The sequence below is a fragment of the Monopterus albus genome, unplaced genomic scaffold (assembly GCF_001952655.1).
Source record: "Monopterus albus unplaced genomic scaffold, M_albus_1.0 scaffold247.1, whole genome shotgun sequence".
Taxonomy (NCBI): Eukaryota; Metazoa; Chordata; class Actinopteri; order Synbranchiformes; family Synbranchidae; genus Monopterus; species Monopterus albus.
Window position 1 is genome coordinate 107,618 of NW_018128127.1, and position 13,756 is coordinate 121,373.

Consider the following 13,756-nt stretch of genomic DNA (forward strand, 5'->3'; position numbering starts at 1 on the left):
TGACCCCTTAAATTGTATCCCCCTTCCCTTTCATTAAATAGTTTTTGAATTCCACCAGGTAATAAATTGTTCCTGGCTTTATACATAAACACAGCAGTCTTATATCCCACTAAATCGAAAAATGTTAACAATTTAGACTGTATGAAAGCTACATTGGTGTGATCGCTATACCCCATCTTATGCATAATTCTTATATAAATTTGTATTTCATTGATTTTACAATAAATTTTGTGTTGTAATGTTATTTATTTTTCATGAAACCAGAGCAAGATGTGTAAGTTTCCCTTTTTCTTCTTGCAGGGGGATGTTCCTCGACACCATCCTTCCATCCAGAGATGACAATGGGGTCCGACCTGCTATTGGCCAGCGGGCCAGGCTCAGTAAGGGAGACATTGCACAGGCAAGGAAGCTGTATAGATGTCCAGGTACTGATACATTTACTATAACACTACAGTGTGTATGTGTATGTTGGTACATGTGTGCGCTAAGAAACAAAAGATGGCCTCTGTTTATCTGCTCGTATATTTGGTGTAAAATTGGCCCACCTCTCCACTCTCCAAGGCACAGAGGTGAAGTTGAGTAATTTGTTTTTTTCATGTAATGCTTCCAGCTCTGTTTTTGAGTTTCACAGACACAAATACACACACACACTTCCCATCAGTTCTTGCTCACAGCCGTGCTGTTCTGGCATCCCTCTGGTCCCTAGTGAACCATTCTGACATGAGCTCGATCTGCTCTCAATAAAAATGTTGCAAAGGTTTTTGATGCTGCCATCCCTCTTTGAGACCCCCACCACCATCACACACACACACACACACACACACACACACACACACACACACACACACACACACACACATCCCAAGTTGAGTTCACAATCTAGGTCAGTGTGTACGCATGAAGTCCAGTATCTGAAACAAACAGATTAAATAGCCTAATATTTGTCACCATTTTGGTTGACATAATTTCACCAAAGTCTTCATTTTCATAGTGTTTGTATTCATTTTTGACTAATTTTGTTTTGTCCTGCATCACATAATATACACCGATCAGCCTTAACATTATGACCACCTGCCTAACACTGTGTACACAGGAGTCATGTTGGCACTCGTGTCACTCTGCAGCTCTGAATCCTTTTGCTTCCACAGTTATACTGTCAGGAAGAGGACAAATGTGTCGACCATTCAGTGAAAAACCTCTGAAAAAGGACTGAAAACTGTGGCTGTGAGAACAAGTTAGAGAAATTTTTTAGACAAATTCAACAGCCTCTCAGCTCCAGGTGTGATATTACCACTATAGTTACTGAAAGTTTCTCTTCATAGAGACCAAAGTACAGTATTTCTCATTTTCAGTCATTATAACAAAGGTTGAAACTAACTGGAATCCTTTATAAAGGATGAATTAAATTTAAAAGTTTCATTCTCAGTAGATCAACCTCATCATGAGTGAGCCTTGGGCATCCATGACCCTGTCGCCAGTTCACTGTTTGTCCTTCCTTAGACACTGTTGGTAGGTACTAACCACTGCAGACTGGGAGATGCTCTGTCCCAGTCTTCAGCCCTTGTCAGTCACTTAGATCCTTACTCTGGCCCATTGTTCCTGCTTCCAACATATCAGCTTTGAGGACTGAATGTTCACTTGCTGCCTAATATACCCCACACACTGACAGGTGCCAATGTAAATAGATAATCAGTGTTATTCACTTCATGTGTTAGTGGTCATAATGTTATGGCTGATCGGTGTAAGCACAGTATATTACAATTTAAGATCATTATATTGCATATTATTCTCTTAAATCTGTTTTGATCCTGATAAGAGAAGGTGACTGTCTCTGCTGGAAATACATGTAACTTCAGCCTTATAAGGTCATATTTGAGTGATAACATATTCACTGTCAGATGAATGCAGCCCCAGGGCATTGTGGGGGAAAACAGCATGCACAATGGGATAGGAGGAGCACATTTGGCTAATGTCATTTTAAATGGGAGCGACAGCGTTAAACTCAGAATGAAGCGTGACAGTAAAGTATTAGATGTTTTTCCATTAATACCCATCCAGCTGCATTCATTGTTTGAATTGCCTTTACTGTGATGAATTAAAAGCCACTCCTGTTCACTTACAGTAAGTCACTGGTGGGGAAATGGTGATGGGGCTTAATGACTGTGGTCAGACCTCACACGTGTGCTCATGTACACAGTAAAACAAACAGGCATACTGTAGCCTCCTACACAGAAAACTGAAAGAAGCCAAAGACAACATGGAACATGAGTTTGCTTTCAGGGATCATTTTAATTCCTTTACTATTTTCTGAATCAGAAATCCAATTTTAACAGTTTCCATATGAACAGATAAGATAATTTAGATATAAACTTTGACACAAAACAGAGAGAATGAGGCTGTTGTTTTGACAAAATAGTCTGTAGTATATTTATTATGGTAAATTGGCAGCAAGAAAAAAGAATTTTGTGCAGATTGAGAGCTAACAAATATGAGAGCCATGTGTTCTTTAGTAATGTACCAATCTTAAGTCATCAGCACACAACTGAAAGGATTAGGCACAACAGCATGACTTGCCACAAAAATGTAAATCTATCTGTGTGTGTGTGTGTGTGTGTGTGTGTGTGTGTGTGTGTGTGTGCTTGTGATTCAGCATGTGGAGAGACGCTCCAAGAGTCAACGGGTAACTTCTCGTCTCCTGGTTACCCCAACGGATACCCTTCATACACTCACTGTGTCTGGAGAATATCTGTTACACCCGGAGAGAAGGTGCACACACACACACACACACACACACACACACACAATAGCACCCTGCAGTGCAATGAATGTGCATGCATAGCCAGTAATAATAAAGGACTGCTGAGAGAATGACTGTGTGTTGATTAAGTCACTAGAGATACCACTCTCTTCCTCCAGTCTGCCTCCCATTATTCTGTCGCTAAAGTGCATAGATTTGTATTAAATGTATACATTTTTTCTTTGTTTTTGCCCTACCAGATTGTTCTCAATTTCACCACCATGGATCTGTATAAGAGCAGTCTGTGCTGGTATGACCACATTGAAGTTCGGGATGGTTACTGGAGGAAAGCTCCTCTGCTTGGTAAGGTCGAGAGACAGACAGCCAGCGGTGAAGGAGCAGATTACCTTCAAATAAACTTGCTGGCCATTGTTCACTCCTTCATTGCATTGTCTTGTTATAAACATGTATTTCCAAAATATAAACTTTTCACTTTTGAAGAAAAACATCAGTTTTTCTGTTCAGATATTACTGTGGGCTTTTAATGGTTTATTTAGATCAAGTACAAAAGTGCTTTGAGTCCATTACAGAGTGGGTGTGGAGGTCGGATGCCTGGGATTGGGGGGATCTGGCAGATGGATGGAGAATGGCAAAAGAATGCATGAGTCTGAGGGAAGTCAGGATTGGCTAATGGGGACAGAGGAGCAGAACATTTGGAGATATGCGGATTTCATTAGACAAAAACAATTGGCTTTTTAGTTGTGACTGACGAATTAAAATCACATTTAATGATTAGTGACTGTGAGAGTGTGTTCAAAACACAAATGTTGAAGATAGCAGTGAGAAGATAAGAAATCCAAGTCAGGAAGTCCCGTTTAAAGATACTGGCAAGTTATTGCATCAGCTCAAATTTGCTTCTTGGTCCTGGCACTTGCCAAGTACAAAGGAGAATTAGCAAAATGCTACATTTCATCCATATTATCAGTGGACAACACACTTTACAATATGCCCTGTGTGTATACTTTACAGGCAGGTTTTGTGGAGATAAAGTTCCTGACGTCTTGACTTCCACCGACAGCAGAATGTGGATTGAGTTCCGCAGCAGCAGTAACTGGGTGGGAAAAGGTTTTGCCGCCATTTATGAAGGTAACGCCTCTACAAACATATATTTAATGATGTAAATGAATACATAAATATACATCTTTTCACAGATTGTAAACCTACTGTGTATCAAGAAACAAGGACAGGCTGTAAATTAGATGATTAGAGTTTTTGTACTTCAGGTGTTGCTGCTCAGTGAGTGCAGTTAATGGTAACCCCCCATCTGTCTTCTCTTTTCTCTTTCTCTCTCTCCTGTGCAGCGATCTGTGGAGGGGAGATCTACAAAGACTCAGGACAGATCCAGTCTCCCAACTATCCCGATGACTACAGACCCTCCAAAGAGTGTGTGTGGAGGATCACAGTGTCTGAGGAATACAATGTCGGGCTCAGTTTCCAGGCCTTCGAGGTGACTCACCCTTTGCGTGTGTGTGTGTTCTCTCGCTTTCTCTGTGTGTGTGTACAGAGGAATGTCTGGGTCAAATTTCACACTTGTCGAGCAACTGGGAAATTAATTCAGAAGGTATGTGTGTGTGTTTGTGAGCAAAAAAAAGAAAAAAGTGATGTAGTTTTAAAGAGGTTTTACTATATTAATATATTGTGCAGTAGGATTTCCAACTCTATTTGTCAGTAATCTGGGAGTATTTTTGGGGGGGGCACTCAGAGCGTGTTCACTTCACAGAGTCCAGCCATCACAGATAGACATAGGTGCAGCCACAAGTTAGACAGCTCTGACCTTTTATATCAGCAAACTTTGAAAATAAAAACCACTTGGATGATGGCATTAATAGTACATTGTACAGGAGTTGTCCTTCAGCACCACAAAGTAAGGCAGAACACTGGCGATGCAGAATCCCTGCAATAAGGTAGTGTTTACAGTATGAGTAGCCTAAATTAATTTAATTAAAATAAATTGTGCAATATCACTCTCTGTTGGTGCCCTGGAGTTCTGTTTGTATTTGTATTTTTCCTGGCATTTTACTTCCATGAGTTCAGTCAATATTTTTAAAACATCAAAAACTTCCCAGATTGAAGCAGACTAACTCAATTCTGGGAGTCTCCCGGCTGATCCTTGAGGGTTGGCAGCCCTGTTGTGTCGACCAAAACCTGTTTACACAGTCACATTGTGGGGACTCAGCTTTCCTGTAAATCTTGAGGGTCATGACTTGGTTTAAGGGCAGGGTAAGGGTAAGGTAAGAAGTGGTTGTGGTTCAGGTTAAGAAAAGTCTCTAGAAAATGAGAAAATAAATGCAAGCCAATGTTTAATCCCCACATGGAATGAAAACAAATGGGTGCGTGTCCGTGTGTGTCCAGAAGCACAGAGCAATTGAGGATTAATTTTGCAGTTGTTGCACTGTAAAAATGTCAGTGTGGTAAATGAGTCAGTCTGTCCTCAACCTGACTTCACACATGACATGCTGAAGGTAATTTTCTCACTGCAGCTATGATCAGCCTCTTTAAAACTATATTAGTCTTTGATTTTTTTTATTCTGTTCTATTTCATTATATTCTATAGCATTAACAGTATATTCTGTTCTGTTGTCTTCTATCCGATTCTTTATTCTGTTATATTCTATTTATGTTCTGTAATGTAATGTCTTGGAAATATATTAAAAGGATGGATTACTCAGAAATACTCCCAGTATTTCTGATGCAGCTCTGTGCTGTTTTTTTATTTATTCAGGTGCTTGATGTTTTTGGACTCTGTCTTTGTGATCAGGTGCTTGATGTTTTTGGACTCTGTTATAGAAAAGCCACATTCCCCAATCTCTTATTCAACAATTTACATGCTAACCTAAAGTAATAACTACACAGTAAATGATGGGCAAAACTGCACAATTAAAACCCAGCCTGTGAAAAGAGGAACTACAGTATTTCCTCATTAGCATTTGTCACATGATGCATGGTAATAGTCACAGCAGTGCAGTGTGTCACTCTGTGCTTGTGCATACTTACATTAATAATTCTGCAGATTGAGAGGCATGACAGCTGTGCGTACGACTACCTGGAAGTTCGTGATGGCGCTCTGGAGACCAGCCCTCTGATTGGTCGATTTTGTGGCTATGACAAACCTGAAGATGTGCGCTCTACGTCCCACACACTCTGGATGAAGTTTGTTTCAGATGGGACGGTTAACAAGGCCGGTTTTGCTGCTAACTTTTTTAAAGGTGTGTGTGTAACTGTGAAAGTTGTGTGTGCGTCTGCTGATTGTGTGTTTATTTCTCTTTTTTTTTTGGACCAGAGCATTCTTCACGTGTGCACATGTGCTCTGACGTGTGTTTTTCAGAGGAGGATGAGTGTGCCAAGCCAGACAGTGGTGGATGTGAACAGAGGTGTGTAAACACCCTCGGCAGCTTCAAGTGTGCTTGTGACCCGGGCTATGAACTGGCTCCAGACAAGAAGAGCTGTGAAGGTAACTGTGTGTGCGGTTGTGTCTGCTATGCAAGGATTGTGATTGTATGTGCATTTCTTTGTATGCTGCTGTGTGTTTCTGCAGGATACAAGTCTGACTCATCAGAAAACAAAACATCCTAACAGTCATCAACAGGAAAAAGCATGTTTCTGACACAAAGCCACATGCGTTGTTTGTTCCAGTACCACAAATGCTGTGAAGGTCCTTTAATCCCACGAATTAGATTATTCATAATGACCCACATACTGAAACCACTGAACAGACTTCTGAAGCTGAGCAAGAGCAGAAGCTATGCTGGATAAATTGTGGTGTTGTTGTATTTCTTTGAAGAGCAGTAGTTACTTTGGCATTCTCAGTGAATTAATATGTGAGAAAATGATGCAGAAATTGTGTATTTAAAAAATTAAGTTACTGTTATGTATTACATTCACATTTGGGTTTATTTTTGTTAGCTATTTTATCATTCCTACCTCAAAAAGGGGAAACTGCTTTAGAAATGTTCAGTCACATTAGGGCCCAGGGATAAACAAAATGAAGTACATCAATAATAAATATGAATCTCACTGGCAGCAGTGACACCTATGAGTTTGAAAGCATGTTTTCATACACTTTTGATGGATAGTTGTCTAATATTCAGCCCCCTGGTCAGATAAGGGTCAGTAGATATAACTGAGCATGGCCAGAAATTGTAGTGTGGTGTGAGGAGAACCTGCAGTGAAGAAGACAAGTGGTTTGTGGCTAATGTGCTGACTTCCACTTCAGATCTATAAATGTAATAGTAATGACTTTCCTTACACGTCCCTTTTAGGTGAATCTGGCGGCTCTAGGAAAATTTCCACTGGGATTGGTATCAGCAGATGCAATCCACATTTCAGCCATAACTTCACCAAATCAGAAATTGCACCCTCCATACACAACTGTTGCAGTAACAAAGCCAAGTCAGTCACGTTAGCTCACAGCTCTGTTGGAAAAGCTCTGCACTTGATTGGCTGAAGTTTGTGCATCCACGAACACAACCATTCACAATTTTTAAAACTAGTGAATTTGAGCCAACACTGATAAAAACGTATCAGCAATCAATAAAAATGACAAACCATTACTACTGTACACTGTTTTTAGCGTGTCTGTTTCTTGTGATTGCAGCGGCATGTGGCGGTCTTCTCTCTAAGTTGAATGGGACCATCAGCACTCCTGGTTGGCCTAAAGAATATCCACCCAACAAGAACTGTGTGTGGCAGGTGGTTGCTCCCACACAGTATCGCATCTCTATGCAGTTTGAGGCTTTTGAGCTGGAGGGTAATGAGGTCAGTGTGTCTCTGTGTGACATGTTAATTAGAGCAAAAAGGAAGATGTGAAACGTAGTAGCCATCTTGTGTATGTGTGTTATACAAGCTTTATTTGTATGTTTAGGTGTGTAAATATGACTACGTGGAGGTGCGGAGTGGCCTCTCATCTGACTCTAAGCTGCACGGTAAATACTGTGGCACCGAGGTCCCTGAGGTCATCACCTCTCAGTACAACAACATGAGGATTGAGTTCAAGTCGGACAATACGGTTTCCAAGAAGGGCTTCAAGGCTCACTTCTTCTCAGGTAAGCCACATGTAAATATGTGTTTGTGTGTAGATGTATATGTGGTTATCAAGGGTGGACAGAGTATATTTTGGCAAAATGTGTGGAACATACAGTAGTTACCTTGCATATGGTCAGCAGAGGAGCTGATTATGCTGCAGAGGCAGCTGAAGAAGTGGCCACGGACATTCTGATATTTTGCTATTGGAATCCATTGTAAATGACATAAAACTGTCCACGGCTGCTGCAATTTGCATTACAAACATTTTAAAGCCAAGTGAGTGTTGGACATGTGGCGTATGACTAATATGCGATATGTTTAACAAGTGAAAATTATTTTTGTAGTGGCTTACTCTGCTTTGGTGGTGTCCAGCATTCACCCACAGAATATTTTCATTAGATGGGCTCATGACAGCAGGGTCAAAGAGTAGTCTCGTCAAAATGATTAGGTTTTTACATGCCGACCAAACTTTAAACCCACTTGCCAACAACCACTAAAGCTGCGTTCACATCACCTGCTGAAGTGACTCAGGCTTAATCCCCCCACCAACTGATTTAGATCTCATCTTATCACAGATGTGTGAACAAACCAAACTGGATTCTTTCAGATCAGATCTGGGCCACTTGCATATGTGGTCCTAGGTCTGATCCGCTCTCTGGCCATGCAACCGATGTGGGAACGATCATGTCTGAATTTTTTTTTCAACGCCTCACTCCTCCCTGCACCTGCTATCTTTGTTCAGTGTTGGCTGCTCACAGACTGTTAAAAAGTAGAGAGACAAGGATGTTGGACATTTATGTAGAAGCTTCTGTTCATTTCAAACTGCTTGTAACCGAGCAGTTTCTGAGGAAATTACGTAATTTGTCCAACACACAGATTTTGTTATCGTTGTTATTCTTGTAAGCCTGCAAGTCGCAATTCAGTTAAAACTGTGCATGTGTGGCAGTTTAGGACCTCAGTGGTGTTTTGTGTTTTGTGTTACTGTTTGCTTGCATTTGTGGAAATATCCATATATATGTGTGTACATCTGTGTCCATGCAGCAGCTGTTTTTCTGCCTCTCTATATGTGCTGTGTGTCTCTATCATGCTGTATCTCCTGAGTCTCCACTGACTCTCCTGCACCCACCCTGCGCTCTGCCATCTCTCCTTCAGACAGGCTGGCTCTGTGTCAGGAGCGTATGTTTGTGTTTGAATCATGCCAGGACATAAAGCACGGCCGCTCTCCCACTCATGGCCGTATCAACAACAAGCTGGCGACCTCATCAAAGGTCAGAGGTAACATGACCTCACAATCGGCATTTCTGATTGGCTCTGATTTGCCATGTGATATGAATGGATGGATCCTTTTTAATGGCATGGATCCCCCTTTAATCCATTCTTATCTAGAGGAAACGATATGCTGTGTCCCAATTCTATATCATGTACTATTGTTACTCTGTTTCAGGTAGGCCTGAGTGATAATACATGACAACTTTAATCACTTTCAGCAGAGTCATATTGTGAGAACACAGTGACCTGCACATTTCTTTAGTTAATTGGAAGCATTACTGGTTCAGTGTTAGCTTAAACATATTTGTTTTACACACATGAAGATTTTGGTCTCATGTAATAGATTGAATAGATAGATTGAACATCATAATGTCAGATATAGTAATATCAGAGCTAGTACACAACAAAAGTACTGCACTGTTTAGTAGTAAAGGGAAAATGGACAGTACATGATGTGCACCAGTGAATGTCAATCAGATTGCACCCCTGCAAACTACAACTAGTTTCAAGGGTAGAAAATTTCCCAGATTGAAAGACTGATTGCTTTGTATTGTCTAAAATGTTTCAGAAATGTCCCCACTGTCTATTGTTAGTTTTATCTTGGTCATTGCATTTCAGGACAAAAGTTTCAAAAATCAAGTGAACACAGTATGTACAGTATATTATTGATTGATTTTGTTACTTACCAAGCATGAAAGTATCCTGAGAATACACTAGGAATCAATTTGGAGTATTGAATTTTGGGCACAGCTATGACTTTCCGGTACATCACAAAAAATATCCCGTGCTCAGTGTAGCAGGGATGGATTTGTTGAATGTCAACATCAGACAATAACAGTTTTAAGAAGTTGTCCTGAAGAGAAGATCTAAGTTTCTCTATTCTTACTCTTCTGACATTGGCACTAATTAAAAAGGAAATGCCGAAACTGATCAGCCTCAAAAGGCAACTTCATTTTAACAATGGGCTGCTTCTTTCTGCCTCAGAGGAAGTAGAGCTGTCGGCTGGATGAGTCAGGCGAAGTTCAACTAACAGCAGAAAACCTTGAACATATGTTAGTTAAATTGCCCAGTGGAGCGTGGATGTAGATAAGTTACTTACTCAACTACAGATAATGTGTTTATGAGTGATAAAAGTTGCTGGGTGAGAGGCTCAGCAAGTGTCAGAAGCTTCCAGGGATAGCTTTTGTTGCCAACAAGCCAGCAGCTTAAGGGAGGTCCCTTTGGCCTCCCACACACTACTAATTCATGTGTGCGTGCATGTGTGTGTGTACATGTGAACACTGTGTGCTTGACCTGAAGAAAGTTACAATGAACGTTGTGCAGCATCAACCGCAAAGCTTCTTAGCCTGTGATAGGGTGAGACCAAGCCCACAATAGCACTGTGATACCACATCAGATGTGCACACACAGACACATACACAGCAAGGGGTGGGGGGGTGGGGGATTTAGTGGTTTCATTAAAAACAGATCTAGTTTGACTCACAAGCTCTTGAGTTGAGGTGAGACCCGGCATCTGTATCTAATCTCATATCTCTTTATAGTAATCTGTCTCTACTCACAGTCACCACCACACACACACACACACAGTGCTCCATCTCCCAGACTCTCCCTTTACATCCTGTCTTCCTGTGTGGTCATCTGTGCATTACCACCTCTCTCTGTCTGTCTCTGACAGTGCCACTGTTCTCAATTTGGCAACCCTATTCGGAGCAAGGCTTCTCTGCTCCTTCCACCTCCATCCCCGAGATCCACTCTGTCACCCCAGTGTTTAGCCTCATTGAAGCACTTTGTCGTTACCCGGCTAACCTGAGAAGGAGCCCTGTGGTTAGAAGAAGCCACAAATTAGAGGATGAAGGAGAGGAAAGAAAACACCTTAGCTGTGTTGGCTCTTTTTGTCTACAAATATCAAAGTCTGCAAATATCAGTCAGTCATTTTATAGCCAAACATTGTCCAAATCCACAGAACGTCATTTTAAAATTTAGTCTAAAGGTTCTAAAGATACCAAATATGTTAGTATGAAGTATATATACTGTAGAATTGTGCAATATACATGTAAATAGTTCAATCTACATCAGAAATTGTGGATCCATATAACACGTGGAGGCTTATGTGTGTTATCCTATCTGACAGTGTGAAATACGGTTTGAACAACCTTAAAGCTACTTAACTGGGAAACAAACGGAAAAACTGTTTACTAAAGAGAGATTGATGAGAAGATTGATATGCCAGTAAAGACCAGCTTCTGGCTGTACCATCATATTTAACACACACAGATGAGTTTGATATCGACCTTCTCATCTGACACTCAAATAAGCATATTTCTCCAAATGTCATATCAGCACAATTCTTGTAAGGTTGCTTTAATTCTGTCTTCAAAAATCCTTTCAGCACCAGCTCACCTGGCAAAACCACCTAGTAATTTGTGGATTCCTAAAACAGTACAGTATCCTTCTCTCAAAGCTATTGCATCACCATGACAGAAATAAAACCAGCTATGCTAATGAGCTAATTATTTGAGCTAATATATGTATGAATTAGCAAGACAATATATTGTCATAGATGATTTAATATAACATTTTAGAGTTAACAGCAGTAAGGCATTATTATAGCATCAAGAAAATCTGTTCTCCTTGCTAGTATGCAGATTTATGGAGCAAAGTGATTCAAAATCTAATGTTTATTTATAGGGAAATGTGTTGACTACATATTGGCATCATCATGACAACTTAATATCCCACACATTTTACCTTGTACTGTGCAGGTGGGACATAAGAAATAGGTCTCCAGTATCGTTCCAAATAAATGAGGGTTATGGGATTCAAACATGAAGACGGACATTTCTCTTCAGTTGGCTGCGTGAACACACCCAACTAACATAGCAGTGGTGGTCTGGCCTGAGGAGAGCACAGCTGATCTGACACCAGCTGTTATGTTCAGAGAAGTTTCAGAGCCAAGGTCGAGTTTGACCACAGAACAGCCGTGACCACGACTCTGAAGAGCTGCACAGAGACAGTTTTACAGGCCAACAGAACCACACACACTAACAAACGTAACTCTTTGTAGTTGTCTTTGTCTGAGTTTATTTTTCACTGTGCCTGCTATGCTAATGTTTATCACGTTTCCTCTAACCTTTCTTTTACAAATTATTAGATATTAGTATGGGCTCCAGACAGTATTTAAAGCTGGGGTGGTTTGGGCTTTAACTCTCAGCCTTGAAAATCAAAGTTTAACTAATAATCCACAGACTAGTAATTCTGGATGTTTTTGTTTCTGCTATTTTTGTCACTTCTCCTAATTTGTAGTCTACTCCACATTTTTCTTTACTGACTTTACCTTCCTTGTTTGATTTGATTTCCTTCTCTTCATATCTCTTCGCCCTCCGTCCTTTTCTTATTTTCTTTGCTTTCTCAAAACTTCTCCTCCTCCTCCTTGTTACGGTCTCATCCTTCCATTCCTCTTCCCTGTGTGGCCCCTTGCTTCCCTCCATCACATTTCTTTGCTGTTTCCACAAGTGATGTGTTGCATGTGTCTCTCACAGACAAAGATGAGTGCAACAAGGACAACGGCGGCTGCCAGCACGAGTGCATCAACACACTGGGCTCTTACGTTTGTCAGTGTCGCCATGGCTTTGTACTGCATGAGAACAAACATGACTGTAAGGAAGGTGGGTTTCACGTGCATTCACATCCGCACACACATTGGAACATACATGCACGTCCCTGGATCGAGTCCAGCTTAAGTTGCAAAAATGGAAACATACAATATTGACTGTTGTTAGACTTAACTGACTTTGAGATTTGATTCCCAATAGTCATGATTTGGCCTGAGACTGGGATAAAGCGAAACATTTAAGTCTCCAGATTTGATCTGTTAAAATCCAGAAACAAAAAGAAAAATTCAAAGAACTGTGCCCAAAAAGGTTTTACAACATACTTGTGCGTTGAAAGGATTTGAAATCACTTGTGTAAAAGAATTATCAGAGCAACTTAAAATCAAAATGTTCTAATGATTTGTTCTTCTAATGTCAGCACTGAGAGACCAGAAGGACTTGGGACTTGACTTGAACTTGCCTTAAAGCTGTCAACTTTCCTGACTGCTACCTGTCTTGAAGGACTTACATACACTAAATGCACTGAATGATTTAAGCCTTGACTTCCTCTCACTTGACTTAAACTTGCATTTAACAGCTAAGACTTACTGTGACTGCAGACTGTGAGGTAACAACAATCTTACAAGTTTAGGTCATGTCACGCTAAAAAGGTGTTGGTCGCAATCTGTCACTAATTGGACAGTATCAACTTTGAGGCATGTCAAAAATGACATAAATGCCTGGTAAAGTATAGCACTGAGATGTAAATATCAAAAACAGATACATGTAATCAACTCTCACAATTCATTTGATAGATACACAGACAGTCAGGTACATACATACAGTGGGTACGGAAAGTATTCAGACCCCCTTAAATTTTTCACTCTTTGTTATATTGCAGCCATATGCTAAAATCATTTAAGTTCATTTTTTCCTCATTAATGTACACACAGCACCCCATATTGACAGAAAAACACAGAATTTTTGACATTTTTGCAGATTTATTAAAAAAGAAAAACTGAAATATCACATGGTCATAAGTATTCAGACCCTTTGCTCAGTATTTAGTAGAAGCACC

The 13,756-nt window shown here is 40.4% G+C and overlaps 1 protein-coding gene across 4 annotated transcripts in view; it reads left to right on the forward strand.

Moving 5' to 3' along the window:
* The window catches only part of tll1 (tolloid-like 1), a 48,188-nt gene that overhangs the window by 23,056 nt on the left and 11,376 nt on the right, over positions 1–13,756 (forward strand). For all 4 annotated transcript variants that reach the window (XM_020620783.1, XM_020620785.1, XM_020620786.1 and 1 more), the window contains 10 exons: positions 301–425; positions 2,651–2,766; positions 2,998–3,100; positions 3,767–3,883; positions 4,099–4,244; positions 5,808–6,003; positions 6,123–6,248; positions 7,392–7,552; positions 7,659–7,839; positions 12,628–12,753. In XM_020620783.1, coding sequence (XP_020476439.1) covers positions 301–425; positions 2,651–2,766; positions 2,998–3,100; positions 3,767–3,883; positions 4,099–4,244; positions 5,808–6,003; positions 6,123–6,248; positions 7,392–7,552; positions 7,659–7,839; positions 12,628–12,753 — 1,397 coding nt within the window. The remainder of the gene's footprint in view (positions 1–300; positions 426–2,650; positions 2,767–2,997; positions 3,101–3,766; positions 3,884–4,098; positions 4,245–5,807; positions 6,004–6,122; positions 6,249–7,391; positions 7,553–7,658; positions 7,840–12,627; positions 12,754–13,756) is intronic.